Genomic DNA, 27,653 nt, shown 5'->3' with positions numbered 1-27,653 from the left:
ATCGACAATAATTTGCGTGAAAAAGCTCGCACCAGCTCAAATGTGTACCTCTGTGAAAAATGGTGACCTATTATTAATTTTACACAGTAAGTGAATAATTATACCTCTTTGTTCATAATGTATTGCTACACTTTCCCTTCAGTAGTTCATTCAACATATAAGCGGATTCTCAGACTTTTTGGTGGTTAAACAGTAGACGCAGTGACTCTGCCATAGCTTTGGGTTTTGTGAATTGACGCCCCTGTCCTGTCCGACCAGAACTGTGACAGCGTCCCTGATAGGACGAAAGTTTTCTGCCTCCGCCAATCCTCGCGCCCTGCTGCGTGCCGGTATACCCGTTTGACCAATCACAGCCGGGAGCGCTGACGGGGAGAGAGAAGAGCTCCGCTACTTTTGACGGTATCCCCTCACTTTGAACCGGTGTCAACAAACAACAACAACATTATTTTCGTCCTAACTACACCGCCTTGACAACCACACTTCCAAGAGACCAAATTCTGGCATATAAAACCGAAGGGACTGAGACATTAACTCTTCTGAACGTCCAAAAATCCATTTTTCTTCTTTTTTGTCGTCAAATTTGACTTCTCAGAGGGTTGTGGCCGTCCCGGGACACTGGTGCTTGGCTGTAGCCCGGGTGCGGCTAAGCCTAACCGAGGCTAACGGAGGCTAACCTTCCAGGAGGCTTCCCACAGGCGACAAGGCGATTTCTAACGACGTCTTCCGGCTGCAAACTCGGTGTTGGAGCAGCAGTCTCTCCGTTAGTAGGAGATATCGGTAGTTACTGGGGTGGTGGAGGTATGACTGCGTTGGCGGGGTCAATACCCAGGATGATGCGACCCACGCTGGCTCAGAATTACCCCCGCAGCGGCTTCCCACTGGAAGGTAAAGCATCACATTGCCAAAAGGACCGTTTACTACCCTGGATGCTGACAGAAGATATTAGGGGTTCAGTGCTAGTTGGTAAAAAGTCACTGTTGCTTTTATGTGGGCCTAGACCTCTCATTCAGTCTTCAGCTTAGAAACTTTTAGAGTTAGAGGACCTTCTCTTCTAAGAATTAGCCTACATCTCACTTGACTGGTAGCAGAACTGACATATATATATATATTAAATTTACCGATTGTTTTTATCCCTGCTTCAGTAACTTTTTCAGTGTTTTTTGCTCTAGAATTCTCTCAGAATTTTATCAACTTTTAGCAAACTTATTTACTCTCTGTCTGTAATAATTAGGCTATTAATGCTATATTTAGTATTTTCATAAATCATTTAAATGCTTCGATAGGAGTATTTTATAGCTTTTTAGCCAAAAGTTAGGCATTTCTTACAGTTTTAATACGCCAGATATTTATTTTAAGCTATTTTTGAAGCAGCATAATAAAACTGCTGGGTCAATATGTATTTACTAATAGTGTGTGCGGTCAGTTAAACCTTGTCCTCGTGGTGTTGTGTAGTCTGTAACATACACTCGATCACTCTGATGACAAGTCCCTCTCCTATTTTGATTAAATGTAGTGTCAACACCGTTGGGTCAAGGCCGAGTGAACCAGCTCGGAGGAGTTTTCATAAATGGCAGACCTTTGCCCAACCACATCCGACATAAGATCGTGGAGATGGCCCACCACGGCATTAGGCCGTGTGTCATCTCCCGGCAGCTCCGGGTCTCCCACGGCTGCGTGTCCAAAATCCTGTGCCGGTACCAGGAGACGGGCTCCATCAGACCCGGAGCCATCGGAGGCAGCAAACCCAAGGTATGGACCGAGAGAGGAGAGCAGCAGAGACTCTGGTAGACCAGAGATCATGAAGGCTTAACCCTAAAACCATTTTAGACAATATTTTTCCTTGGAGATTTTATGATATTCTTATTGATTTGTTGGTATAAATTACCTGAGCCTAGTTATACATACACAGTAGTGACCTGTTTTAAGTTATGATAGGCACTGTGTGCATTATGCCCCAAGGGCCACGACGACGGGAATAACTTCAACTTTTCTGACCTTTGAAGCAGGGAACAACACCGGACGTGGAGAAGAGAATTGAAGAATACAAGCGGGAAAACCCGGGTATGTTTAGCTGGGAGATTCGGGATAAATTACTGAAGGATGGGATATGTGACCGCAACAACGTGCCTTCAGGTAAAAAAGGGCAGAAATGAATGAATTTGTACGCCATTATTATTATTATTATTATTTTACATAATTAAAACAACTATAAAGTAATACAACTTTCCCCTCTCTCAAAAAATCTGACAAACATAATACTTCTTTCAGTGTTTTCTTTTTTTTAGAGATCTTTTAGTGGCCTATATTTTCCCCATTTTAAAAGTAGTGTCAGTTGCTACTTTTTCAATATCGTTGATACATATAATTTTAAATATAAATTCCACTTTAACTTTTATATATATTGCATTTTATTTTTTTTTTATAACTCATTTACACTTTTTGACTTTTACAGTGAGCTCCATCAGTCGCATCATGCGCAGCAAATTCGGGGGGAAAGGCGATGAGGAAGAAGATGAAGATGAAATCGAGAAGAAAGAGTTGGAGGACAACGACCGGAGGGCCAAGCACAGCATTGAAGGCATCTTAGGAGACAGATGTGAGTAAACTCTTCAAGTTCTTGTTGCTGAAGAAAAAGAAAAAAAGTTGGCTGTTAACTTTTAGCTGGAGTTATCTTTTTCATATCAGTGACCCCAAGTAGACACACATTAGCGTCCGGTGGAATCTTGTTTGATCAGATATCCATCTCAGTGAGTCCATATGGGAGGATTTTTATTTGGTGTTCAACTGCTAAACTGTCTATTTAAACTTTACTGGGGAAGTATTGGCACAGTGAACGTGAGAACTTAACAGGCTATCTATCTGTTTATAATCTGCATTTGGTGTCGTTTCCAGTGAATTATAGAGGTATACAATTCCGTTGTGCAGAGAGAAATCTGTGAAACACGAGTCTCTTCACCTCCAACCTGTTGATTGCTTTTGAGCAGAGTCTAAAAGAGAATGGTTTTATTTAGTCGTATAACGAGTCACTGTGTGGAGTTTTAGCATGCTGTAAAGTTGTTGGATGGGGGTGGAGAGTGTGTGTCGTCCTTTGTTAGGAATTCTTTATCGACCATATCTCTCTGGCTAATGTTTTTCCCATGAGGCCATACCGTAAATCAAACAGCAGGTGATGGCTCTGTGCGGGAAAAGGAGTGTGTAGGTGTGTGTGTGTGCGTGTGTGTTTAACAGTGGTTTAAAAGCATTGGATGGATTGCTCTGTTACAGTCTATAGGATGCACATATGTTAAAAGCTGTTTTATTCTTGTGAATTAGTAAATTAAAGGCGTTCACAGCATTATAAATTTGTCCACCATATTTAAGTGTAATGCCATAATAAATTATGGAAACATAGTTTACATTACTCCTTCCCCGTTGGTTGTTTGTTTATAGTTTGAGCAGTATTTTATGTAACAAATCATTTTTTATTAGTGTTTCCATACGCGGGGTCCACTGTAAAAAGTGACCACCTGTTCAAGCTGCTATTCAAGCTCACATTTAGTGCAGAGCATTATACTTTCATGAAACAAATGAAAATAATTACAATAATTTAGATGAGTTGTTTGCAATTTAATACAGTTTAGGTTGTTGTACAAGTGGGTTTAAACAAGTTCGATTAGAACTGATCTACCCAGTTTTCTGAAGTGATTTGAAAAAAAAGTGGCATTGCCTCATTCTGTCAGAAAGTATATTCATAAATAAACTATTTAAGAAAAAAAGTCTTTCTTGTTAACCAAGACTCTATTAAAGATGAACCTTTTACAGTGTGGGCCCAAACTAAAGTTTTTGGTGAAAACTATGTGAAGGGGCATGGCACAAGCCAGAGAGTAAAACATAACATATTTTCTAACAGTTTCACAGACAGTAGCCTAATTGGAGATTTGTGAGCGGTTTTGGGATCATTGATCTGCAGCTACATTAGTCCTAATTAGCCAATTTTCAACGTCATTTCTTTACTGTTTAGCTACGTCATTAGAGTGGAAATCCGTCACGCTCAACTGCTCGTTTAATTCGGTACTTGCCAAATTATTACAGCCTCAAAAATGGGCACATACAACTTCTCTTTAAACAGATGAATAACAGACGACTAATCGGTGACTTTGACACGAGGAACCAGGCTCTGCCGATAATCTGTATGTGTCAATCTTGTTATTCAGTTAAATCAATTTATATGTTTTTCTTTTCACCCGAGAAAAGATCATTATACTTTTCAGTCTTGCTCATAGGTTCAGTGTGTGACAGCCAAATTGAGAAGGAAAGGGGAAAGTAATTCCTGGGAGAAACACTGGAAGTGATGTAGTTGTGGCAATTCACACTCAGTCTTAATTTAGAGCTGGCGATGTCATCACTGTAATTAAGAAATCCCTCTAAATGTTTTATATGTAAACACTTAGTGAGCTAGTCAGTTAATAAAATAGCATTATCTGTCCACCTTTGGCACCAAAGCCTCAACTGACTCAAAAATGAGCTCGTCAAATGTGTGTTCAACAGTTTTCCATCCCTTCTCTTTCCACTTTTTAAACACTTAAAGCAGCAAAATGTCTGCATTTTCTCCAGCATTTCTCTGTAAGTAGTCCACTGTCTTCTCTCCGCATCAGTAAAACAGGGGAGGAGAGATAAAGGACTAGTCCGAGGAGACAAACTGTCCCCCAGATGAGTTGATCAAACATTTGTTCAACGGTTTCCATCTCCTCACAAAGACACGCCTCGCGCGCACAACGGGACGCTCAAGGATGAACTTGGGAGACAAAAGCGCGAGAGTCTATTTGGGGCTCACGCTTGGGCTGCGCGCGGACAAAAGGCCAGCTTGGAAACAGCTTTGGTCGCCGCTAAAGAAGAAGGCAACCTGTTTATAATTCAGTCAGAGAGAAAGAAGGGGAGAGGAGAGCTTCTACACAGAAAAGCCCGACAAAACACATTATGAGGCCGCAATGAAGGATGAATTATTCAGGGAGCGCTCCGGCACGGTTTAGAGGGCCCGTTCACCGAGAGAAAATGGCCGTTTTCACCTACAAAATGTTTCCTTTTGGGGTCGGCTAAAGAGCGCCACTGCCATTGAGAATGACAATGGAGGCCTCTGAAATCCACTCACGTATTGCCCAAGGATCCGTGCTCGCCGCCCAAAATCTGCGCACACGCGGTTACGCACGTGCACGCGCAAAAATGTGCATTAAACGCTCGCCCTCGATTTCAGATGTGCCCTTTTAAAAATAACAAAATGTGGGAGACAAGATACGTTAGTAAAGACGCGTGCTTCCTCAGATGTGTGCACACATACAGTACTTGTGAGGGATGGAGAGTAAAAAAAAACTGACAACTCAATAAGAAACATTTTAGGTCGCCAAGATAATCTATAATTAAGATTCTCTGCTGGGTCTTTAGGAAAAAAGTGAGGCTATACATACATTTTGTGGCGTTTATTTGGTTTTTCTGACGTCAGTAAACTGGGGGTAAATTTCTCGCTGTCCTGTTGCATTTGTAATTCCAGCGCTTTAAAATGGAAAAAGCAACATTGTCCGATTCAGTAGCATTTGATGAAGTTTAATGGCTGTGTTTGTCATAATACTCAGACTGTAATTGGTCAACAAAACTAAGTGGCCTTCCCCGTCTTGAAGGATGACGCTAATAACACTGTACCATCTCCAGCCTGCCACTCATGCGCTATCGTTGATTCTTTGATGAGCCCCGGCCTTGCCCCCGCGAACATTAATAATGTCTTCTAAATGATGTCGATATTGTGCTATGTCACATTTAATGATGGAGGGAGTGTATTAAATAGTGTTTTTGGTGAATAGAGACCAATGTTCTCCCCGGAGAGCCCCGGTCTGGCCCGGAGCGCAGCTTCACAATAGGGGCCCTGGCCACCCGTCCTGCGCTGCGCACAACTCCGAAAACTCACCCCTCGCTCCCCCTCCACCACTTGCTCCCCAAATCTCTTCAAGCAGATTAAATCGACTCTTTTATTTCATCTCACTTTCATCTGGAGAGCAACACCGCCCCTCTCCCTCTGTTTCCTATTCTTTCTCTCTGTTTCTCTCAGCCTGCGGCGCACAGCTCGTTTAATATCTGGGCTGCATCCTCCGGAGCACACAAAGGAGAGTCAGTCCAATTCCATAAAGTTTCTAATTAAGTTCTTTATTAACCTTTTGAGGGTTGATTAGAATTATATTTTGGTACAATTCCAATGAATCATGCCTATAAAAAGTTCAGTAACGATCACTAGGTAAAGTAATCTGAGTAGTTTCATCTTTTTATTTTATCTGTTCTTGTGAAGGTGTCTGTTTTACAACAGGCCATACTTGTAACTTTTCAATAAAAGACCTCTTGAGTTGATCCTGTCAGCAAATAAATTAACACCAAACTATCAAAATAACATCAGTACATTTGATACATCATCAGATGAATAATACAATATGCAAAACAAATTTACAGCCATGTTTTTTATTACCCCTTGCATACCTTTCGGATTAGTAGCAGCTTTCTTGAACGATGGCCTTAGAGCATTAATATTTGCACTTAGTCCAAGGTGAGAGTTTACTGGAATTTTAAAGAGTGATTGAGCAGAGCCTGTTGTTTAATTAATTAGTTATTTTTTGACATAAACCACAAGCCACATATTTTCCCAAATCCTGATGCAATGATAAACAGAAAAGATAGAAATTCATACTCAAACCCCCCCCCCTCCGTTCTCTATTAAATATTTATATATTTGGCAGTGAAGTTGGCCCTCCAGGCCTGTTGCTGGGCTGTACCAAACTCCCAGCGTCATAGTAATTAACCCTGGAGACAAAGTTAATGATTAAAACAGTCACGGTGTCCCTGCCTCCTCCCTCCTCCTGCTTCACATTTTCACAGTGTATCTTTTAGAGCCCATACTTCATTAGGTGAAATTAAGCAGATAATACAGAGGAGCCTTGTTGAGGGCCGATACATTTCCATTTAGGCCAGCCGTGTGTGTGCACATACATTCACACAACCACATACGCACACACACACATGCACACGCACACACACACACACACACACACACACGCACACACACACATTCCACTCTGCAATGCAAACAGTCAAAGGGATAACTTTATTTGGTGAAAGGGGATCCTGGAAAGGGCTAATTGAATAAGCTCGGGATCTTTGAAAAACCCCTACCATGGTGAGCGCAGTCATCATGTCATAATTAGGTTTATTGAGGTGCATTCCTTCAATCTGCCTCCATTCTCCCGGGCTCATTGTATCCAAGGCCCAGGCCAATGGCCGGGGGACAAAAGGGAACCGTGAGCAGACAATACATGAAAGAGCCATAAAGATTTAGTTGGCTTTGTCACAGAAACGGAGCAGGACTTTGTTTGTGTAAATAATGCGAGTGAATGAAGAACTTGGGTTTCTCCGCCACTTGGGGTGAAGGATGGCGTGCTGCAAATGTAATATGTGGGCACACACTGGACCGGTGCCAGGACGGAGGAGAGGGGAGAGAAGAGTGGAGGAAAGAGTAGGGGAGAGGAAGAAAGAGAGGACTGAGGGGAGAGGAGTGATAGGAAGAAGTGAGGAAGCAGAGGTAGAGGCAGGGAATGGGTCAGGAACAGAGAAAGTGCAGTGTGTTTAGTGTGGGATGATGGTGTTTGAGCTGAGGCTGACTTTTCTCATTAACTTTTGTACTTCAGCTGTTTCACTAATGCAGGATTAAAGAGATGAAAATATGTGACATTTAACATATTTTCTAGTTGCCTATCGTTACATGTTTTTACATACTAAAGGAATGATCAATTAGCTCATTTGTTTGGCCTTGTTTTTGGAGCCATTTAAAGTAGTGTCTGTAGTCAACAAAGATGAAAATAACAAAAGTAGTTTTTTTAACACAGAGAAAGAACTATATTAGATATTAAACATGATATTTCATTTTAATGATCTCAGTAAGTAATGCAGATGAAATGATGAGTCAGTCAATTAGTTGATCAGCAGAAAAAGTATTTTATCAACTGATTAATCATTTAGGTCATTTCCTCTGGTTTTAGCCTGTCCATCGTGATGATTTGTGCTTTTATCTGCCCGTATGTATGTGTTGGTTGGACAAAACAAGACAGATGATGTCATCTTGGCCTAGAAAAGCTTGATGCTTTTTTTAAAAAAACGTTTTTAACATGTTAGAGACCAAAACATGAACTGAATAATCAAGACAGTAATCAACAGATGTACTGACAATGAAAATAATTATTAGCTGCAGCCCCAGTAATTCGCCAGTTGCTGTTTCTGTCTCATCAAATCTGACAAAGACATAGCCAATAAGCTCTTGATGGATCCTATAATAGCTATTGGCTATTACTGGTCTAAGCCAAGTGTCTGGTGAAGAGGGCTCTGTCTGTCCATTGAAAGAATGAATGTATCACTCAGTGAGTCCCTGGGCACAAGGGCAAAGGGGGGCACGAGGGCCAAGTGGCGAGCACCAAATCACTCTCCTCTACCCTGGGGCTCTCTCTGTCTCTCTGTCCCTCTCTCCTCATCCCACACTCCTCCCTCTCTCGTGAGTTTTTTCTAATAAGCCCATGCATGATGACTATTCAAGCATGAAAACATAGTTATCTGCAAATGAATGGCTGCTCTATGCTTCATTAAAGCCTCTTTTTCCTTTCACACTCTTATTGTGACCCTCTGATATCAATTCAAAGGGCAATTAATGAATGCACACCAACTTTGAAGTCAGGGTGATTTCTGAGAGGGAGGGGACTTGTGTGTGCGTGTGTGTGTCTGTGCATGTGTGTGTATGTTGGAAGGGGGCAGGGGGTATTTGGGGTATTCCCCCTTCAAGACCCGCTGTAGCGCCCCAGCCTTCACCCGTGATGGACTAGCCACATTGAGCTGAGAGTGAGCGAGCCCCAAAGACGGTTTGAAGGGAGTGAAAGAGTGAAAAGGCCCAGCGAAGGTCAAGTAGAATGGCTCGCTTTAGAATAAGGCCCCTCTTTATCTGCTTCAAGTATGCACTATAGGCACAACAGCTGGGGGGGAAAGGGGAGAGAGGTTGTTTTTTAATGTGCATGAGTGTGTTTGTGTGTGTTTCTGAGAAAGTAAGGAAGAATGTGAGTGCATGTATTTTCCTCTCATATATTTGTCTGTGTGTTTGGAAGCATGATTGTTTTTAATGTCTGTGCATGTCATTGTGTGCGTATTGGGGTTAGGGTCGAGTGTCAAAGTTTGCAGAGGCCAGCCAGAGGCCAGTAAACGCAGCATCTATGCTGCTGATGGGGGGACAGGCAGCTGTCAATCACCTGACTGATGAAGCTTGACTCTCTTTTAGAGCTTTGTTAACTAATTAGACCAGAAGCCTTTGTGTCTCATCGGGAAAGAGGCTTAAAATGTGTGTTTATGCTGCAGTCATGCCATGTGGGAATAGCTTTTGCAATCACCGATGTGCACACTCTCAAACTTGACGGTATCAAGCAGGCGCAGAGTTGTGGTTTCCAATAGATTTAAGTGACAAACTTCATTGTACCACTCTTTTAGCTTTACAAAGTAAGCTATACAATGCAGTGTGTGATGAAAACAATCAATTTTGTTCAGGGTTTTTGAATAAATGTACCACTCTGTAGAACTTGATTGCAGATATTTTCTTGTTCAAACGGGGATTCACTGCCAAACTAGGAGTTCTTTTTTCATAGTTCATAGCATCTGAAAATTGAAGAAAAAATAAATCAAACTGAACTACATCATATTTCTCACTTTTCAATTAATTACTTTGATTTACTTTACTTATTTGCAATATTAAGGGGAAAGCACTTCACAGACAGCAACAGTGGTATGTGCTTATGGACTGTTTTTGTGTTTTTGACGATAGCCTTACATAAAAAAAACCACATTATTTCATTGGAAGATTAATAGCTGCTGTAGTCAGTAGGAGCATCCCGACAGTGGGATGAAGAAGATGAAGCTGTCAGACTTCCTCCTTGTCAAGAAAAAAAAACTGAGAATGGCAGTGAACCTTCTCACAAGTCACCTCGTTGGATCTCAACAAGTTCCCCACTGACTGGAGTTGTGAGTCATTTTCAGAGTTAAAAGACAGAGAAGAACCGCAGGGTCACAGGGCTGAGGAGGGTCATTCTCCCCCAGCACTACACAGGAAACAGGGTTAGACACACATTTGGCTACAAATGACAGGTAACAATTTCCTGATCCCTAGCATCCGGCGCCTTCATACGTTTTGTCAGGTCATTTTTCTTGCACCATAACAAGACTGTGATTAACGACAGTTTGCTCTTGTCTGGCAACGCATAGAAATTTTTTGTATTTTGACAATTGCATTATAACCAACACACACACACATACATACACAGACACACAAACAGCTCAGGCACACTCTCATTTACGGGGCAGCTGTGAAGGTTCAAACTCCTCCTTAGCAAGTCAAGTGAGTTTGCCCTCCAACCCCTCCCTTCTACACATCCACACACAAATCCACATACACTCACACACACACACCCACACACACACACACACACACACACACACACACCATCTTCTTCTTAACCCACCAGAAAGAGTCGCAGATGGGTCCATAAGCTGTCAGTAAAGCCATTATTCGGCCCAGCATCTGCCTGCCTTGACTTCTATATACTGTTTAATGCAGTCAGCCAGTCACTTAGTCCCCCGGCTCCTGAATGGGAGCAGCATGGTTGGCCCGCCCAAATAAATGCTGCGTTTGTCTCCTCTGCCTTTTGTTTTGTGTTTTTTGAGAGGGGTAGGTGGAGAGGGAGGGGGGGGCACTGTGTCAGAGGCTCAGTTTACCCTCACTATTAACCAAAGCCTCAGAAGAATTACTGGGATGTCCGAAGAGGGGTGTAAATAGTCCACATATGGTCAGTCAATTCCCCCAAGTCCCAAAATCCAAGTCTGACACATCCCCTTTCTCTCACTTTCTCTGGCTCTCATGCACACATGCATACATGTTCAATGCATACTGTCTCATGTCTCAGTGGACATATTTAAGCCTTTGTGTCCCCATCCAGCTGCCCCCCCAACCCCAAAAAATCAGTCTTTCCAACAGTCTGTTTGAGCTGAATCTTTCTCCTCCTTGTTTTTCTCTTCCCTGGGATGGCGTTGCACGGCAGGAGCCATTTTGGGCTTTCTTGGCTCCGGTGAGGTTGTTTTGGCTTGGAGTCCCATGCACTGTGTGCCTCTCAGGGCTTCAGTTTGGTTAAATTAAACAGTTTTCTTTTCTCCTCTAACCCCTTCTACCCACCCCCTCCAACTGCTCGTCTCTTATTTTGCGGCTTAATGCTCCTCGGCTCCCGGGCGATCTTGCGGAGGCTGCTTTTCCAGGCTTTCTCCTGCTCAGATAATTTTACCCTTTTAAGGCTCATATTTTCTCATATTTCGATGAACTGACAAGAGTCAGGACCATGTCTGCAACCCCCCACTCCTTTAAGCTGAGGTGGAGCAAAAGTATACAGAAAGAAGTCAAGTGTTTATGGGGGCTATAAATACAGCATTTTAGGATATAGCATATGTATACAGGCAGGGAGCGATATGAGGCTTAGAGTGGATAATTTGATTGGCCAAGGCTATTTGACGGTGCCAAATCGATGTGATCAGATCTTAGGGATAGCGAGGCGATGACGGCAAATGGGGCACTCTGAAACCACAGGTTTACAAGGCTGGAAAAGATCCGGGAAACAGGGGAAAGGTTTCACCCTCATCTCTCCATCTACTCTTCCCTCTCCTCTTCTTTGTCTCAGTAAGGGAAGTAATATATGGCATATCCTACGCCAAACTGGAGACGCCTCAGGGCTGACAAGCTTGATTAACGTAGCCTTAAAATGCACGTGGAATCAGGGGAAACCCAGCTCTGTGTACATGTATGTAGTCTTTGGGTGTGTGTTTTTGTGTGTTTATGAGCTCAGTGAGCTTCAGGGGTGATTGGGTGGCTGCCCTCTCTCTTGGTACATTTTTGTCACCAAAACACCCCACACACCACATGTGTCACCACATGAATCTTCATCACCTGCCACTTTAATTTGCATGGCATTATATTTCAGAATCTTAGGCATGTGGTTGATGCTTGATCAGATCTATGATGTGTGCAGCAGTGGAATAAACTCCATTATTTTTGTATTGTTAGAGAGAATTGCTGAGAAATTAGAAAAAAACTTTCTTTTTCTTTTAAGCTCTTGTTCTTACAGCAATTAACAAACACATACAAAAACAGCAGGTTGACCGAATATTACAATTGCAAAAGAAATTGTAATTGGAGACTTCAAAATTTAAGGATAAAAAAAAAACAGTTTATCACCAAAAAGAGATACATTTACTGCCTGAGAGTCATAGTGGATGATACTTTTAGTGGAGAGCTTACATATAACATGTTGCCATCTTATGCACAGATATGCTCATTATTATCATGTTTTTTTTTTTTTTTTTTTTTTTTTTTTTCCCATAAACCAGTCATAGGTCATGTTTAATAGATTTTCACCCAGATTTGATGTCTACATATTTCAAAAAGTTTATATTCTTTGGAACAGGACATTGATCATTACAGGCTGCAGTACAAATTGTCTGATGAAAACATGTCTGATTTTATTAGAAAGTGAATTTTCCATTCAGTGTCCAATGTGTTGCTTCTCAAAAATTGAGGAAACAAAATGGTTACTTTTGCAATGCAAATGGTAATTTAAAAATCCAGGTTTAAGTTTGCTTTTAGTAATACATATATATATATATTCAAAGAAAATTTTAATCTTTTAACCCTTTATTAGAAATTGATATATTTTCGTATTTTCCCAGACAGTGCACAAACTCAGCTGAGGTTGTTACAGCATATTACATACAGATATGTGGTGCTGAAAAGTAATGGACAAACTACAAAAAGACACAGATATTATTATATTATTTTAAAAGAGATGTTTGAAATCATCGGGAGGGACATACTTCCTTTTACTTCAACTAGTGTCCAAGATAAAGAGTGTACAAACCAAGGATGTACTACACCTCTACCAACAACAACAACAACAATGAAAACCAGCACAGATGCCCAGACAGACTATCCCCATGGGTACATTTACATCCACAACAACAGCCCCCGTTGCCCCTCTCCACTGCCCTTTCCACCCCCTCAGGTGCTCTTACAGTTCCCACTAGAGGAAGGGGGTGTTTTTTGGGGGGAGGAAGGGGGTAGAATGCCCCCCGGCTGTGCCCCCATCTCCCCCCCCCCCAGCCCTCTGCGGAGCCTCTTTATGCCCCCCTCCCTTCCCTGCTCCCCCATGGGGCAGGTGACAGCCCTCCACTGTGAAGGGCTGAGGGAGCCATGACGGATTCCACAGATGGAGCGTGGAAATCGCCGGCAAAGACCTCAGCTCTGTGGAGCAACAAAGAGCCGAGAGTCAGAGAGAGAAATATGGGTGGAAAAGAGAGAGATGGGGAGAAGGGAGACAAAGAGAGGCTGCAAGAGAGGGTGAGGAGGAGGGAGAATGAGAGAGAGAAGAGGGAGGAGAGGGTGGTGCTTGTTTAAGGAGAGTGGTTTGCCGAAGTGCAAAAAGTGTGTTTGTTGGGCGAAGTAGGAGTTTGCTAGTGTTTGAAGTGAAAAATGTGCAAGTCTGACATTTTCTCCTGTTTTATAAATGCTGGCAGCCAATTTTTTTTATCACCCCATGCTTCGTGTCAGCTGTATGCTGTTCAGTGTAATACATTTGCTTTCTTGGAATCATTATATTGCCATGACTGAGCTTCCACACAGGCATCGTTATCATTTCATTCCATCATCTTATCTTGTTGTATCTTAACATCAAGTAATCAAGTAGCAATCCAACAAAGTGGAGTGAAACAAATGAGCCCACTTGAGTCCTCCATAAAGGATCTGATTCAGGATTTTATCACCACCAGATTCCTGAGACTTCAGAGGTGCCACTCTGTCGCTTCTTTTGAAAAGTTCTCGAAACCCGGTAGCAGTCATAACCAATAGGTAATTCCAAAGTGATTAAGGATTTTCCCGGCCGCCTCAGCTTTCCCAGGACTCAAATCCCTGTGAAATGCTGAGGAACGTGCATGCTGCTAAAGTCGCAGGGGGAGCGAAAAAGCAATCCTAGGAGCCCTCCTCCATGCAGGAACTGGAGGGGGAGGCTACAAAAGGCCTCATCTCTTGTTTTTCAGCCATCCTGTCCAAAACTCCAAAGCCCCACACTCCACACCCCAAATTCTTTCCCCACAATCTCAAACACAGTTCCTGTAATCCCACCATTCATATAAAATGTTGTCTTTTTGTTATTTGGTTTGGTAAAGATTGATGTGGCCTACAAAGTTGGAGAGGTTTTGTCACTGCAGGTTTTGTCATCTGTGATAAAGAAATAGTTTGTACAAAAACAGCTTATGAAATTGAAATCTTAAACCACAGTGGCCATTTTGAATTCTTTTTTTCTGCATCGGTTTCATGTACACTCTTCTTGGTGCAGTGGCATTACTGTTAACATTATAAACTCACTCACAGGTCAACAAAGAGCTAGGAAATCTATGAGTGCAAAATTGCAAGATATTCAACTGAGGCTTAAGGCAATGTCTCCATTTCTCTCACTCCCCCTTTGAAAATATTTTACTTATTGCCTCCCTCATGCTTGAATGTTTCTTTACCAATTTGCTCCTAATGCATGTTAAGTTGACTCCCACTGCTATTGGTGTTGCAAGGAGAAAATCGCCAAAGGGGGAGAGAGGATCAGTTTCACATGAGGGGCCCTGAGCTATTTGGATTCTCTTGTATTTTATTGTTGCTTCTGAGGGGGAACTAATACAGTGTTGCACACAAAACTTCCCCTATGCTGAGGGGGAATTAATTAAGTGTAACACAAAAAGTGGGCGCTTTGGCCTTGGTGAACTTAGAAGGGAGCCAATGGAGTGTTTGAAGTACTGAGTTAAAAACCAAGCTGCTGGTTTATAGAACATAGAATACAATAGTATTAATACTGATCCGAGACAGAGATGAAAAGTAGAAACACAAAAGCTGTCAGGGCTCAAGATATCGCGAAGGCTCAGTCAGGCTGAAGATCACACTTGATGACAAATCAAAAATAGAGCTTATATATTTCTCAAATGTGGGGTATTGATTCAGTTAGTCGAGAAAGATGAGTTGTTTAATCAGTTAGTCAATCGACATAAAATTAATCAAAAACTATTTTGATAAAAGCTAATTTCATTTAAAAAGAAAAAAAAATATGTGGGATTACAGCCTCTCAAATTGGACAATTTGCAAGTTTTTTCAGTTTAATATGATTGTGAATTTAATTACTTTGGGGTTTGGACTTAGATGGGCATGTCTCACTATTACTATTACATTTCAGTGACACTTGGCTTGAATTAATTTAAACCGTTAAATCAAAATGAATCAGTGATGAAAATAGTTGATAACTGAAGCCTCGGATTCAACATCACATTTTACCCTGAAGGTTAATTTTGTGTGTGCGTGTGCAACATGTGATGGGATCTGTGGGTAAATTGCAGTCATCGGTCAAAGGTAAGATTTCATGGACAAAGATAATAACTTGGGTCTTGGAACTTCAGACGGATGTGGAACCAGGTCACAGTGATATGTAATTACTTTGCATATTCGGAATTGAGGGTCATACTTCTGAAGAGATAAAGAGAGGAAACAACAGAGAGCCTTGAAAAGTCTATATTATATTAAAGCAGATTCATGGCAATTTCTACTCACACATAGCTTGTTTTTAAATAAGCAGACCAGCTCTCACTGAACAGACAGTTTGTTCTTCATCCAGCCAACTGCTCCTGGCCATCCAACCTACACACACACTCACACACAAAAGTAGTCACACTTGTATCTGCGCGCGCGCACACACACACACACACACACACACACACACACACACACACACACCTACACACACACACACACACACACACACACATACACACATATACACGTGCACTCAAAGAATGGCCCCTGGATCCAAATTAGTCTTTTGTGTGGCTTTTAGTCCACCAGTCCCCCTGTGGTGCCCTGGGAATCTTGTCCAGTGGGATTATTCCTTAGGCTCGGAATATTCCTTCTGAATGGAGGTCTGTTTGGCCGCAAGACTATGAGGAAGACTGATGCCTGATGGTGCCAATGTGTGTGTGTATGTGTGTGTAGGAGTTTATAAAGAAAAGAAAATACCTCCTTTCTAAATGAGGGCTGAGTTAAAACAGAGAAAATCAGTTGACAATTCTGCTGATTGGTCAGTGTGATGTCTGAGCCACCTCCTTGTCACAAACATTACACTTTAAAATCTGTCAGGTTTTGGTCCATAGCATCAGCCTGTTTGCTCTTCAACTGGATTTCGAAGGTTAATTGCTCATCTTAGATTTTCTCGAGTGACACTGCTGAAGCTATTAAGCTGCTGTGGATATGCGTATATAGTGTATTAAACATCTGATACCATCCAGACCTTATCTCTCTTTTTCTCCCTCTCGTGTTTGAACAGCGAGTCACTCAGACGAAGGTTCGGACGTGGAGTCAGAGCCTGATCTGCCACTGAAGAGGAAGCAGCGGCGTAGTCGGACCACATTCACAGCAGAGCAGCTGGAGGAGCTTGAGAGGGCTTTTGAGAGGACACACTACCCCGACATCTACACCAGGGAGGAGCTCGCCCAGAGGGCCAAACTCACAGAGGCTAGGGTGCAGGTAGGAAAGGACACGTACATGTACAAAATGTCAGCATTTCAGGAACTCATGAGAGATTAAAATGGACCCAAGCTTGAGGCGAACACAGGATTTCACATGATAGATATTTTAAATGGTTTTATAAGGTCAAGCTTTGCCTTTATCTAAAATAACACACCAACACACACTTGCTGTCCTGTCTTTACTATCAACATCCATAACACATACATTTAAACATAAACCTTGCGGTTTTATACATTTCCTCACCATTTAAAGGCAACCTGCTGATCTCTGTTTGCTCCATACAATAGCACAAGCCCACGCAGACACATACACACACACACCTCATCCTCGGCTCCCTGGGGCCCAATTGGGACTTTCCTTTTTTCTGATCTGGAGTCCAGTAAATTCCCCTCCACAGGCTCCATATGGGAAGTGTAAGCAAGCCCAGCATGAGCTCCGACCATATGGACATGGCATGACACTCACATTCAGTGCAACGAGCTATGATACACACATAATAAACTCATGCATACATACACACTTTTACAACAAATTCTCACATAACTGGCTTTAATCTTAATTTTCAGCTTCACATCCTGGTAGAACTGTGATAAAAGTTCTTGGTTAATTTTCTGCTGTGTATATGTAAATGTGTATGTATTGAAAAGTGAAAATGGATGCAGATGGAGTGTGTGAGATTGTGGCTTTGCAAACAACTATAGTCCACAGGGCACATAACACACAGTGAACATTATAATTGTCATCTTTTTTAGGTGTGGTTCAGCAACAGGCGGGCAAGATGGAGGAAGCAAGCGGGAGCCAATCAACTGATGGCATTTAATCACCTGATCCCAGGAGGTTTCCCACCATCAGCCATGTCCAGCATCCCTCCGTACCAGCTCTCTGAGAGCACCTATCCCCCCTCATCTATAGCGCAAGGTAGGGCTCAAGTGATTAATATTACTGTTGATGTTTCACATGCAGAGAAGTTTATACACATCACATTTCACCTCAGGGTATTCATGCTATGAGCATACAGTTGTCGAATGAATTTTTCATTTTATTCAATTGTTTTTTTTTTTTTTAAGTTCCAACACTAATTTGTAGTAGAATTTATTTACCACAGACAGACATGTAATCATTTATTTGAGATTAAAGTTTGAAATTTATAAAATTGGACTTGCATGTGACATCAAATATCTAATGAGGGTTGTGAGATTTTATCTTTTATCAGTTTCAGTTAACTGCATCAAAACTGTATGTGTGTAGGTTATGGAGAGAAGCTCTGTGTTACTATCCTTACTGTAAATAATATGCATTTGTATTTTTACAATTTCTTTTTGAATTTTTAAAAATTAAAAAAAGGAAAATACACCATAAGAACATTTGAAATAATATTGACTTTTGTATTGGAAAAAAAAAAAAAAACATTTACATGTTTTCAAATTTATACTTATATTGACTCCAGCAGTTTTGCTTCTACTTAAATGAGAATTCAAAACAGTAACAACACCTCTACTAGTTGGATGTTTTAGTAACTGTACATAACCACTTAACAGTTATGTTTTGCAACTTTTAACTGTGTTCTGACTTTATGCCTCCATTATGCCTATCTATTATGTAGTGTCCGAGCCTCCCAGCACAGTGCATCGGCCCCAGCCTCTGCCTCCCTCCTCAGGCCACCAGGCTTCCGGTGCAGGAGGACAGGGGGAGGGAGGCTCTGCCTACTGCCTCGCCTCCGGACGCCACTCCTTCTCAGGCTACTCAGACAGCTTTGTGAGCCCCGGAGGGCCAGCCAATCCCATGAACCCCGCCATAGGAAACGGGCTCTCTCCACAGGTGAGACCATAGCTTAAAAAGGCAACTGCAATAAAGCTACAGACTACACTGCTCGAAGTGATAAGTTATTCAATCTCTTTTTCAGGAACATATTTCAAATAAATCTTAAGATTACTTTCCTTAAAACAAGGTTTAAGAAGGAACTTGTTGAATCTGTGTGATTTGATTTGATTTGTTAAAAATACTAATATTACAAACAAACTAAGTACACTTATTGGGTAGGAAAAAGAGCTGTGTTTGACTCTATCTGTCTCTGGGGACTAGGATAGTTTTATTTGCTATACTGGAGCTGGGTAGAATTAGTTTCGGACATGATTTCAAAGATTGAAGCTGGTTGAGGTATGCATGATTTATCTTGTCAGACGCACAGCTTCATAATAAATCACAAGCTTTAAAAATTCAAACAATTTTAAATAAAGTTTCACCCAGATGTGGAGTACATGAATACATGCACTTATTGCTCACTGATTACATAGCTCACCTTTTGTAAAACTGAAGACTCTGCAGTCACACACTCCTTGGCAGAACTGGAGGAGGGTCACTCACTGTTGGAGGACAAAAGGGAGATGACACCAGAAGGACAGAGGACAATTGAGTGTGTGACAAATGAGAAGTGAAAAGACAATTATAGCCAATTATCCAGGCGTGGAGTCCCAAGGTCTCTGCACCTAGACAGAGGGTACCACAGAGGAGACAGAGGAGTTAGAGATCCTAACAGGCAGAAAATGAGATTTCAGCCTGGTGCAGTCTGACTCCTCAGAGAACAGGCCGCAGCAGTGTGAAGACAGAGACACACTTACACAGATACACACATGCTCACAGGTTCACATAATTACAGGGACACACACACGTACACACAAAGTGTAGATAATTGATCAACTCCATGACATTTTGAGGATCAGTTAAGGATTTTGCAACATCTTTTACACAAATATTACATGACATGGTTGAGCAGCATGCCTAAGTCAACTTTTCAACCCTCTGCTTAGATTGGAAGATTGATTACTGCATTCTTTTAATTATTTGAAATACAGAAGAAATACAAGGAAGTAAAGTGATTCTTATTCATACCACTTTTACCAATTTTTGTTGCCTAAGTGTGTGTTGTGAGATGATCTCTCCCTGTGGAAAACCTCTCTTCATGCTGTTACTTTGATACTCTGGATAACCATCAAACACAGAGATGCACTGCTTCATGCATAAAACATATCCCACTAAATGCACTTTACCAACAATACTGTGCATTAAACACACAGCTAGACACAGCATTATCATGGGCATGTATATGCACACTCCATGCCATGCTATAGCCCCAAGGGAAGCTTTTCATGATTGCATTCTTAAAATGTTTGTCCTGACATTCCTCCATGCGAAAGCAGAGGTTCTAATTTATTTGTATATATTTCATACGGCGGGGAAGGAATGTCCCGTCTCAGATGTTTCCCTCCAATCCCGACATTCCCTGCTAACTCCTGGATGCACTGATTTCGGCCGCCGGCAACGGCAACCCTCCAATATGAAACACCCCGGACGGGCCAGCCAGCCGCCATGTCATGAGGCAGGGAAAGGCCCAGGAGAGAAAGAGGGATGATAGGTAGAGACAGGTAAAAGACAGACAAAAAGAGAAAGAAAACAAAAGTCACCAGAACCAGACTCCATCAGTTAACAAACATGTGTCCTTGGTCCTCATGGCGTGTGTCAACTTTCTGTTTAGACCAAATCCTCAAAACACAGGTTAATTTTTTAGGAAAATGTTACTGGGCATTGGGAGGAAACACAGCTCCCTCTCTAAATCAACATGGACTCCTCCATTCACCTCCCCTACTTGGGAAATGATTTAAGCAGGACCATGTGTGTGTGTGGATGTAGAATAATATGTCACTTAGAAGGCCAAGAGGACCCAAAGAGCAGCGTACCTGCTTCTTATTAGGACAACTGGAGGAGCCTTGAGGCCTTTGCTCTGTGGAGAAGGAGGTGGGATATGATACATATAGAGGTAGCAGGTTCAGTTAGACTTACTTTCGTAAGTGATAAAGCCAGTCTCAGTTCCTTATTAACAGTTTACTGAGCACTTTGATGGTGGACAGGTAAATTTGGTGGGCGTTAGACGAGGGGGGTCGGTGGTATCGTGTCTGTTTTGAAACCAGTTGAGACACTTTGCCCCACGGCTCTTTTCCGTTCTTTTCTGGCCAAGGAATATTCCCCCAAATTCGATTATCTGGTTGCTAATAAAGACCAGGTCAAGAGCTAACGGATTTCTCAAACTGCAAATCTATTCTGAGGCTGAGCAGAGCAGGGCTCACACAGACCTTTCCTTTGTGTTATCTTTGTCAGCATATCTCTTTCGGAGATAAGTTGTTATCTTGTGCCATGGGTTTTTGGAGCAGTGTCAAAAGGAATTTTAGAATAAGTGGAGCTGTGGATCTGAGACAAATTGCTTAATTCCTCCTCTCTGGTGCTATCTCTGTCTGGGACAGGCTTGCTGGGAGCCTTTTGATGTCCGAGACAGGGGGATTTCCTATGTGTGTCTGAGTGTGTTTGTCTTGCTGTCTGTGTTGATACATATTACATACACTCCTGTGCTTGTATGTTAAAAATGACAGATTTAATGTATGATAAATCCTCATCAGAAGTGAAAAACACAACAGTAAACTTGTCTTCTTCTCATGATGCTCTATCCCTCTGGTCTTATCTGTAAACAATTTTTACAGCCCAACATTAGGGTGTGGGCCGATCAGGGTAATTTTGAAAATTTTGCAGTGGTGAAGTTCATCCTGTTTCTCATAATTCCATGGATGATGTCTACTTGGTAAACAAATGGAATTCATTGTCTTCCTCAACAGTACTACAGATCCCACCAACAACAGAGCTATACTCAGTCCTCTCACAGAACACAAAAAAACACAAGAAACATAATTTCTTCCTTCCTTCCTTCACATCAGGTGATGGGTCTGCTGAACCCAGGTGGTGTGCCACATCAGCCCCAAAGCGACTACGCCATCTCACCTCTGACAGGCGGCCTCGAGCCCCCTGCTGGCATGGCCGCCAGCTGCAGCCAGCGCATGGATCACATCAAGGGCCTGGAGGGTCTGACCAGCGTTCCCTCCATGTCGGCTTTGCCCTCCCTGCCCAGCTCCCAGTCCTACTGCCCCCCCTCCTACAGCTCACCGGGCTACACTGTTGACCATGTGGCGTCCTACCAGTACAGCCAGTACGGACAAAGTAAGGTCAATAGACTTCACATTTTTATTCTCACTTTCTACTACACTCAGACCCTGCGTACACAAATTCACCTGCTGATTATTTTAGTATTTTTGAGAATATGCATATTTTAGGACTTTAAAGATCATGTGACCACTGTTTTTTTAATCTATCCTTTTCCATCCTTTTCAATTTTCTAATGCATGCTGCTGACTGGTTTTATAGTCGTGGTCTTTCACTTGTTTTCAGTAAAAGAATTTTGCTGAAAACATCTGAACTAAATCAGCGTTTAGTATGATTATCAGGCATCCTGGTAGTCTAGTGGTTTAGGACACATACCCTATAACCGCAGATTTCTTGCTTTAATTCCAGGGACTGGAAGAAAAGCACTTGTGCATGCAGCTGACTGCACATAGGTAGCTGCAGCACTGCTTGTTAAAGAGAGCTAACATTTTTCCGGGTCCAATCATGCAGTCTCAAGTGTTGAGGTTAATTGTGCAGATCTGATTCTGTTCCACCAGCAATGAGCCTGGCGCTGATACTGAACTCTGTGGTCAGGTTTACTGCAGAGTCAGCTCCCATCAGGGTAAAGTGTAGCTGCAGTAGTGTCTGATAGCCCTCCTCAGACTGTTTACCCTCAGAGAATACTTACCTGTCCAGCAGTGAGAGGGCCTTTTCACTTCACATTACTGTTACTTTAAGGGTTAAAATCAACTTCAAACAAATCTCTATCTAACTTTGGAAAGCAACATCGTATTCTGCCCCAGCATGATTACAGCAGCCACCGTTTCCAATTTTGGTCCACAGGGGGTTGACCAATCAGGTTCATCCACTGACCTTGTGGCAACCTCGAGACAAGCGGGCCCTTCAAAGAGCATGGCAGCAGTCCAATGAGTCTGACTGCATGTAGTTCTGTGGGGCGGCAGGTATCAAATGAATATCTAACTTAATATCCGAGAGCACCAAATGTCTAATGAAATATCTCGGTCAAATATCTCAAAATGGACAGAATAAAGAATTAGGGCGACACACATGAAAAACCACTAGCATGTGGCAATGTGCGTGTACACACACACACACAGGCTCAAAGGCAGCCACCAGGACAGCACACACGCCCACATACACCTCCACAGCATTACGAGCCTGAGCAGTCCATCTTGATGTGATTAATCAGTGCGACTGGATAGCTGGTGTGTGGTTGGGTTTGGAGCTGCAGAGGAAAGGTCCTTTCTGGGGGTGGACGGATCCTAATAGCCTCTGGCAGGGCAGCTATTAGAAACAGGTGCTAGGACTGAGGTCAGCTGGGGAAGCAGTGTTGAACAGTGCTGCTCCAGGTTCCAGTGCGGTGTAAGAAAGTGGTCCACACCGCTGCACATTTTGATGACATGTAGCTCTCGCTGCGCTGCCTCACAGAAATTACAGTGTTAATCTATGAAACTCTTGTTTGTTTTTATTTAGGTAATGTCTCTGTTGCTAAGCAGACATAGCCATATTTTTACATAGCTCTAGCGGCGGAGGTCAGCTGTCAGTCAGTGGGGCCAATACTGTAAGGTCTTTCTCTTTGGATTTTCTTTTGGTAAAGTTTCTGTAGGTGGTGCTCTTTTTTATTTTTCATTCATTAATTGCCACCTGTACAGCCATGATGGCCATTGCAGCTCACACCCACTACTTTCAGAAACCAGAAACACACATCACTTATTGTGCGTCAGATTTAGATTAGAACAGACTATAGTATAACATACTCACTGGGTACAAGGGAAGGGAAATTATATGTAGCACTTGTACAAACTTTATGGATCCTATAAAGTATTATAACCTTTCATATAAATATGATATTATCAAATTTTAGTGCACCACATTAATTTTTAAATTGTATATTGTCCAACAAACCACAGTAAAGCTTGTTTCTGAGTGACATATGTACATTTTTATTTTTTGCATTCTTTAACTGTTAAGGAAATGATGAATCAACAGGTCTTAAAGTATATCACAGCATATAAAGTGTCTCATATTTATTCTATATATTGAAAGTTATCATCCTGTTGTTTATGTTTAGATAAACACACTTCCAGTTGTGGCTGTTTGTTTTTTAATGATTACATTATTAAATACTGTAATCAGTTCATCAAAATTCCTGTTGTTCTTCAACTTTTTATAAGGATCAGGGCCCTTAAGAACATTGAGGTTATGTCCTTTACATTGTTGCTTTAGTTTGGGGGTTTTAACAACATTGGGTGAGTTCATTCTACAATTTAAAAATATTTTTAAACGGGTATCTTTTGGCCGATTTTTAATGTTTAGTACTGAAAGGCAGACAAACAAATAAATAAATGACCCAGAATTAAGCGTGGAGCCTTTAGGCCATGTTGGGAAATGAAACTTGGAGAGTGATCAGTTAACTGAGCACATAAAATGGTAACGTTTTAGAGATTTTTTTTTTTCTCTGTTCACCATTTTCCAGGGATGGGAACTTGAATTTGTGATCTCAGTATATCAGTGTATCTTCACATCACAGCAGATTTTAACTTATACACTTCTGACCTCACATCTCCCTCTACTGACCTTACACCCCAAACCGCTATGCTAACTATAACTGCTATGCTAACAATAGCCATATGTTAGTGGAATAGCATGCTTAAATATATGTCCAAAATTTATTGCAGCCATATATCTCTTTTATCATCCTTCCAACTTAAAAAAAAAAAAAAAAACAGGTCGTAATTTAACAACTGATCCTTTTTTTTTTTTTTTTTTTTTTTTACAGGTGCCCTTCCTTATCTGAGGCCTGAAATCACCTGATCAGAAGCTTCGGACATTCGTGTGTACAGTCTTTTAATATCTGGACCAAACTTTTGCTACTATATACCAGGACACCTTCTCTACTGCAGGACTTTGTGTTATTAATTCTTGGTGGAGAAATGGACAAAAAAAGAAGGGACCACAAGAAGGAATATCAGACCAAAAACTGTTGATGACTGTGAACATTGCTGCATCAGTATAATAGATGAACAGCAGAGATGTCAGCGCTTAATGTGATTGGTTCAGTGGAGTCGGGACCATCGACAGTGACCAGAGACCATCTGTGGACTGCGGGGGGTCTTTGTAAGGACAGCAAACCCAAATCTATCGTCACAGACTACCAGCCCTTGAGCCGACTCTCGAAGGAACATGTTTACATATCTTAGGGCCACATGAGTCAATATGAAATTCCATTTATCTCCAACTTAATCCCCAAATTGTATCTGCTGAAGGGGGGAAAGAAAAGGGCTTTGTTGATTTTATTGCATTTATTTGAGCTCTCTGCATCCCACACATGGAGAGAAATTCCAGAGAGAAGGAAAACAAACGTGAGCAAATGAATCTGTGGGTTTTATTGTATCAGAAACTCTAATGTACACCACAGCTGTACTGCAGAGAAAGTTCATTCAAACATTCCTCCTACCTCCTCCCCCTTGGTCTCCCTCCCCTCTTGCCTTTCTGTCCCTCTGTCTCATTGATGTTTTGGACGGTGAGGCGAAGAACCAGGCCTTTTGTAGTTTTAGAGAGGAACTCGGAGGAGGTCAGGGGTGACTTTAGGGAAAGTGACAGATGAGAGAGCGGTAGAGGGCAGCGGAGAAGTGGCTTTAAAGGCGAGGGGTGGGGGATAGGCAAGATCGATCACAGGGTTAAAAAAACCCTTTAAAGATCCTCTCCTGGAGAGAAAAAGCCACAGGGTCACAAGTCACGACCAAGAGACACTTGAGAGATAGAGTTTAGACTAAAGACAGCCACTCTCCCAGCTGACCAGAAGTGCAATATCATGTATCTCAGAGTCAACCTCACCATTAAAACAGTAAAAAATCAAACATGCCTCTGAAAGTCTTACGAAACACTTTGGATTCCTACTCTGGATCTAGTTTGGAACTCTGGAACAACACATGTGCCTTTGAAGGCTTTTAGGTCCAAAACAAATAGGAAACATTGTTAAAATTGCTGTAACAGTACACTGTGGGGACCACATTTGTAAGGACTTAAGTCAGTGTAGTGTCACAAGGAAAAGAGTGGATCAAGGGAATAACAATGTAAACAGAAAATTACGAGGAATGACAAAGCCAAAATTGTTTTGTTTTTTTTTTAAATCATTTTGTGTCGCTTGGGACCTTTTTTGTTTCCATTTTGAAAAAGGAGGAAAAATTGATTAGGTTTCTGATGCATTCTGGACATATTTATTGTCACAAATGTAATGTGTGTCAACAGTGTCAGTGTAAACCTCTCCACATTGTGTGAGTGAGTGACAAACAACACTTTATCCAGCAAATTACAGGGTGCCGTCATAGGCACTCTTGTTTTGTCCATCTGTCTATGTTAGAATGAACCAGTCCTTTCATTCCTTTGATATATTTTTTGTATTATTTGACAAAGCAATGTGACATAATGTCATGTGTACAAGCGCATTATCACTACTATTTATAATAAAATAAAAATTCTGAAAATAGCTGATGATTTATTCACTTTTTGTTCATCCAGTGGTAATTACTAAATGGAGTCTTTGTATTTATTTTTTCCACAGTTTGAGAAAAAGAAAGCAAGTGACTGTGATTCACTGTATAGAAGAATACAAGTGCTCTCGGAAACAAATGTGTACTTTTGAAGGCGCTCATGTGAACCCTCCAACCAAAATAGGCCCGGCCAAATGGGGATCACCAGACATTAGATTTGACACTGAACACAACAGGCTTTCTCACGGATGGCTGTAAACGCTCAGACATCTGCATTGGTGTGTATTAATACCCCCGCTGGCCCCCGCTACTGTAACAAACTGACTTTTGTTTAACAACCTCTCAGATGAAGAGAACAGGCCTTAAAGCGTTTTGGACAAACAGTACACCCAGCCCCTCCAAAAACCTCTGCAACCCATCCACCCTGCTTACATACACAGGGCCCCCTCTGTGTGTGTGTGTGTGTGTGTGTGTGTGTGTGTGTGTTTGTGCACCACATGCATTCATACATTATATTCATGTTCGTATATAGTGTTGTTTCTGTGTGTGTGTGTTCATGTAGCCTGAGGGTATTAAGCCTAATTATAACATTCTTCTGATTAATCGTGTCTGGTGCAGAGCTTGGAGCGGTGGTGCTGTGTGCAGCTCGTGCAGCCGGACCGCACACTCTATAAATAAAGTCTAAGTCAATAACAACGTTAAGGATCACTCATAGTCTTGTCAGCTCTGTTTGCTAAGCCTGAATAATTCAGCCAATGAGAGGACACTGAGACACACATGCCAACAAACACACACACCCTGGAAAAGCGCAAGCAATGGCGCTCTAATCACCTGCGGTGTGCACAAACACTACTGCAGATACACACTTTAGTGTGCGCACACACTGCATGTAGGTTGATTTGGGCACACATGCGCACACACTGTTTGCTTTCTTAATCAGTCCATACCATTAAAGATGAAGACAAATCACACCTGCAAAATTCCAAAGCTGAGACATTACTTTTATTAATGAACCCTCCCCTGCACTGAAAAGGCTATTATTTCTTTAATACACCCCAGAGTGTAGTTAAATGGAACTATTTTAATGACATTTCATACTGTCAGATAATGACAAATTTTTGGATTGTTGGACCTTTGCCTGGCAGTTGAACTGCCAACAGGTCTTTTTGCTCAACACATACAGCTATATTTAAATAAGTTCAAATGAAATAAGCAGATTCTTTTGGAGTGTATTTGTTTCTTTTTATTTAATTTCACAATGGAAAAAAAACATCTGACAATGGTAAGATGCGCTTGTTATTTGCAGTTTTGTCTAAAAAAACTGTTTACAAAATAGTCACTAAATTCCTTACTGCTCTTTTGGCTCACAGTTGACACCTGTGTTACCTCCACTGGAGCTGGGTTGTTGGCTCTGGGTTACAGTGTGATTATTTATCAAGGTGTATTTTTTATGTTCTGCATAGTGTGAG

The 27,653-nt window shown here is 41.7% G+C and overlaps 1 protein-coding gene across 4 annotated transcripts; it reads left to right on the top strand.

The window, feature by feature from the left end:
- Positions 1 to 430: 430 nt before the first annotated feature.
- On the top strand, positions 431 to 26,180 carry pax3b (paired box 3b). Of its 4 annotated transcripts, none has more exons than XM_018684097.2 (9): positions 431 to 885; positions 1,514 to 1,749; positions 2,004 to 2,061; positions 2,453 to 2,596; positions 16,485 to 16,684; positions 17,440 to 17,605; positions 18,291 to 18,505; positions 21,448 to 21,727; positions 24,471 to 26,180. In XM_018684097.2, exons 1-9 carry the CDS (start codon positions 801 to 803, stop codon positions 24,503 to 24,505), a joined length of 1,419 nt encoding a protein of 472 aa, XP_018539613.1. In that variant the 5' UTR covers positions 431 to 800; the 3' UTR covers positions 24,506 to 26,180. The 4 variants fall into 4 exon arrangements, with proteins under 4 accessions (XP_018539613.1, XP_018539615.1, XP_018539610.1 ...); XM_018684099.2 differs by having other exon boundaries at positions 21,448 to 21,732; XM_018684094.2 differs by having other exon boundaries at positions 2,004 to 2,133.
- The last annotated feature ends 1,473 nt before the right edge of the window (positions 26,181 to 27,653 follow it).

Source organism: Lates calcarifer, linkage group LG21 (genome assembly GCF_001640805.2).
Source record: "Lates calcarifer isolate ASB-BC8 linkage group LG21, TLL_Latcal_v3, whole genome shotgun sequence".
Lineage (NCBI taxonomy): Eukaryota > Metazoa > Chordata > Actinopteri > Centropomidae > Lates > Lates calcarifer.
The sequence above is the reverse complement of the archived record's forward strand: the minus strand, read 5'-3'. Positions and strand labels throughout refer to the sequence as shown.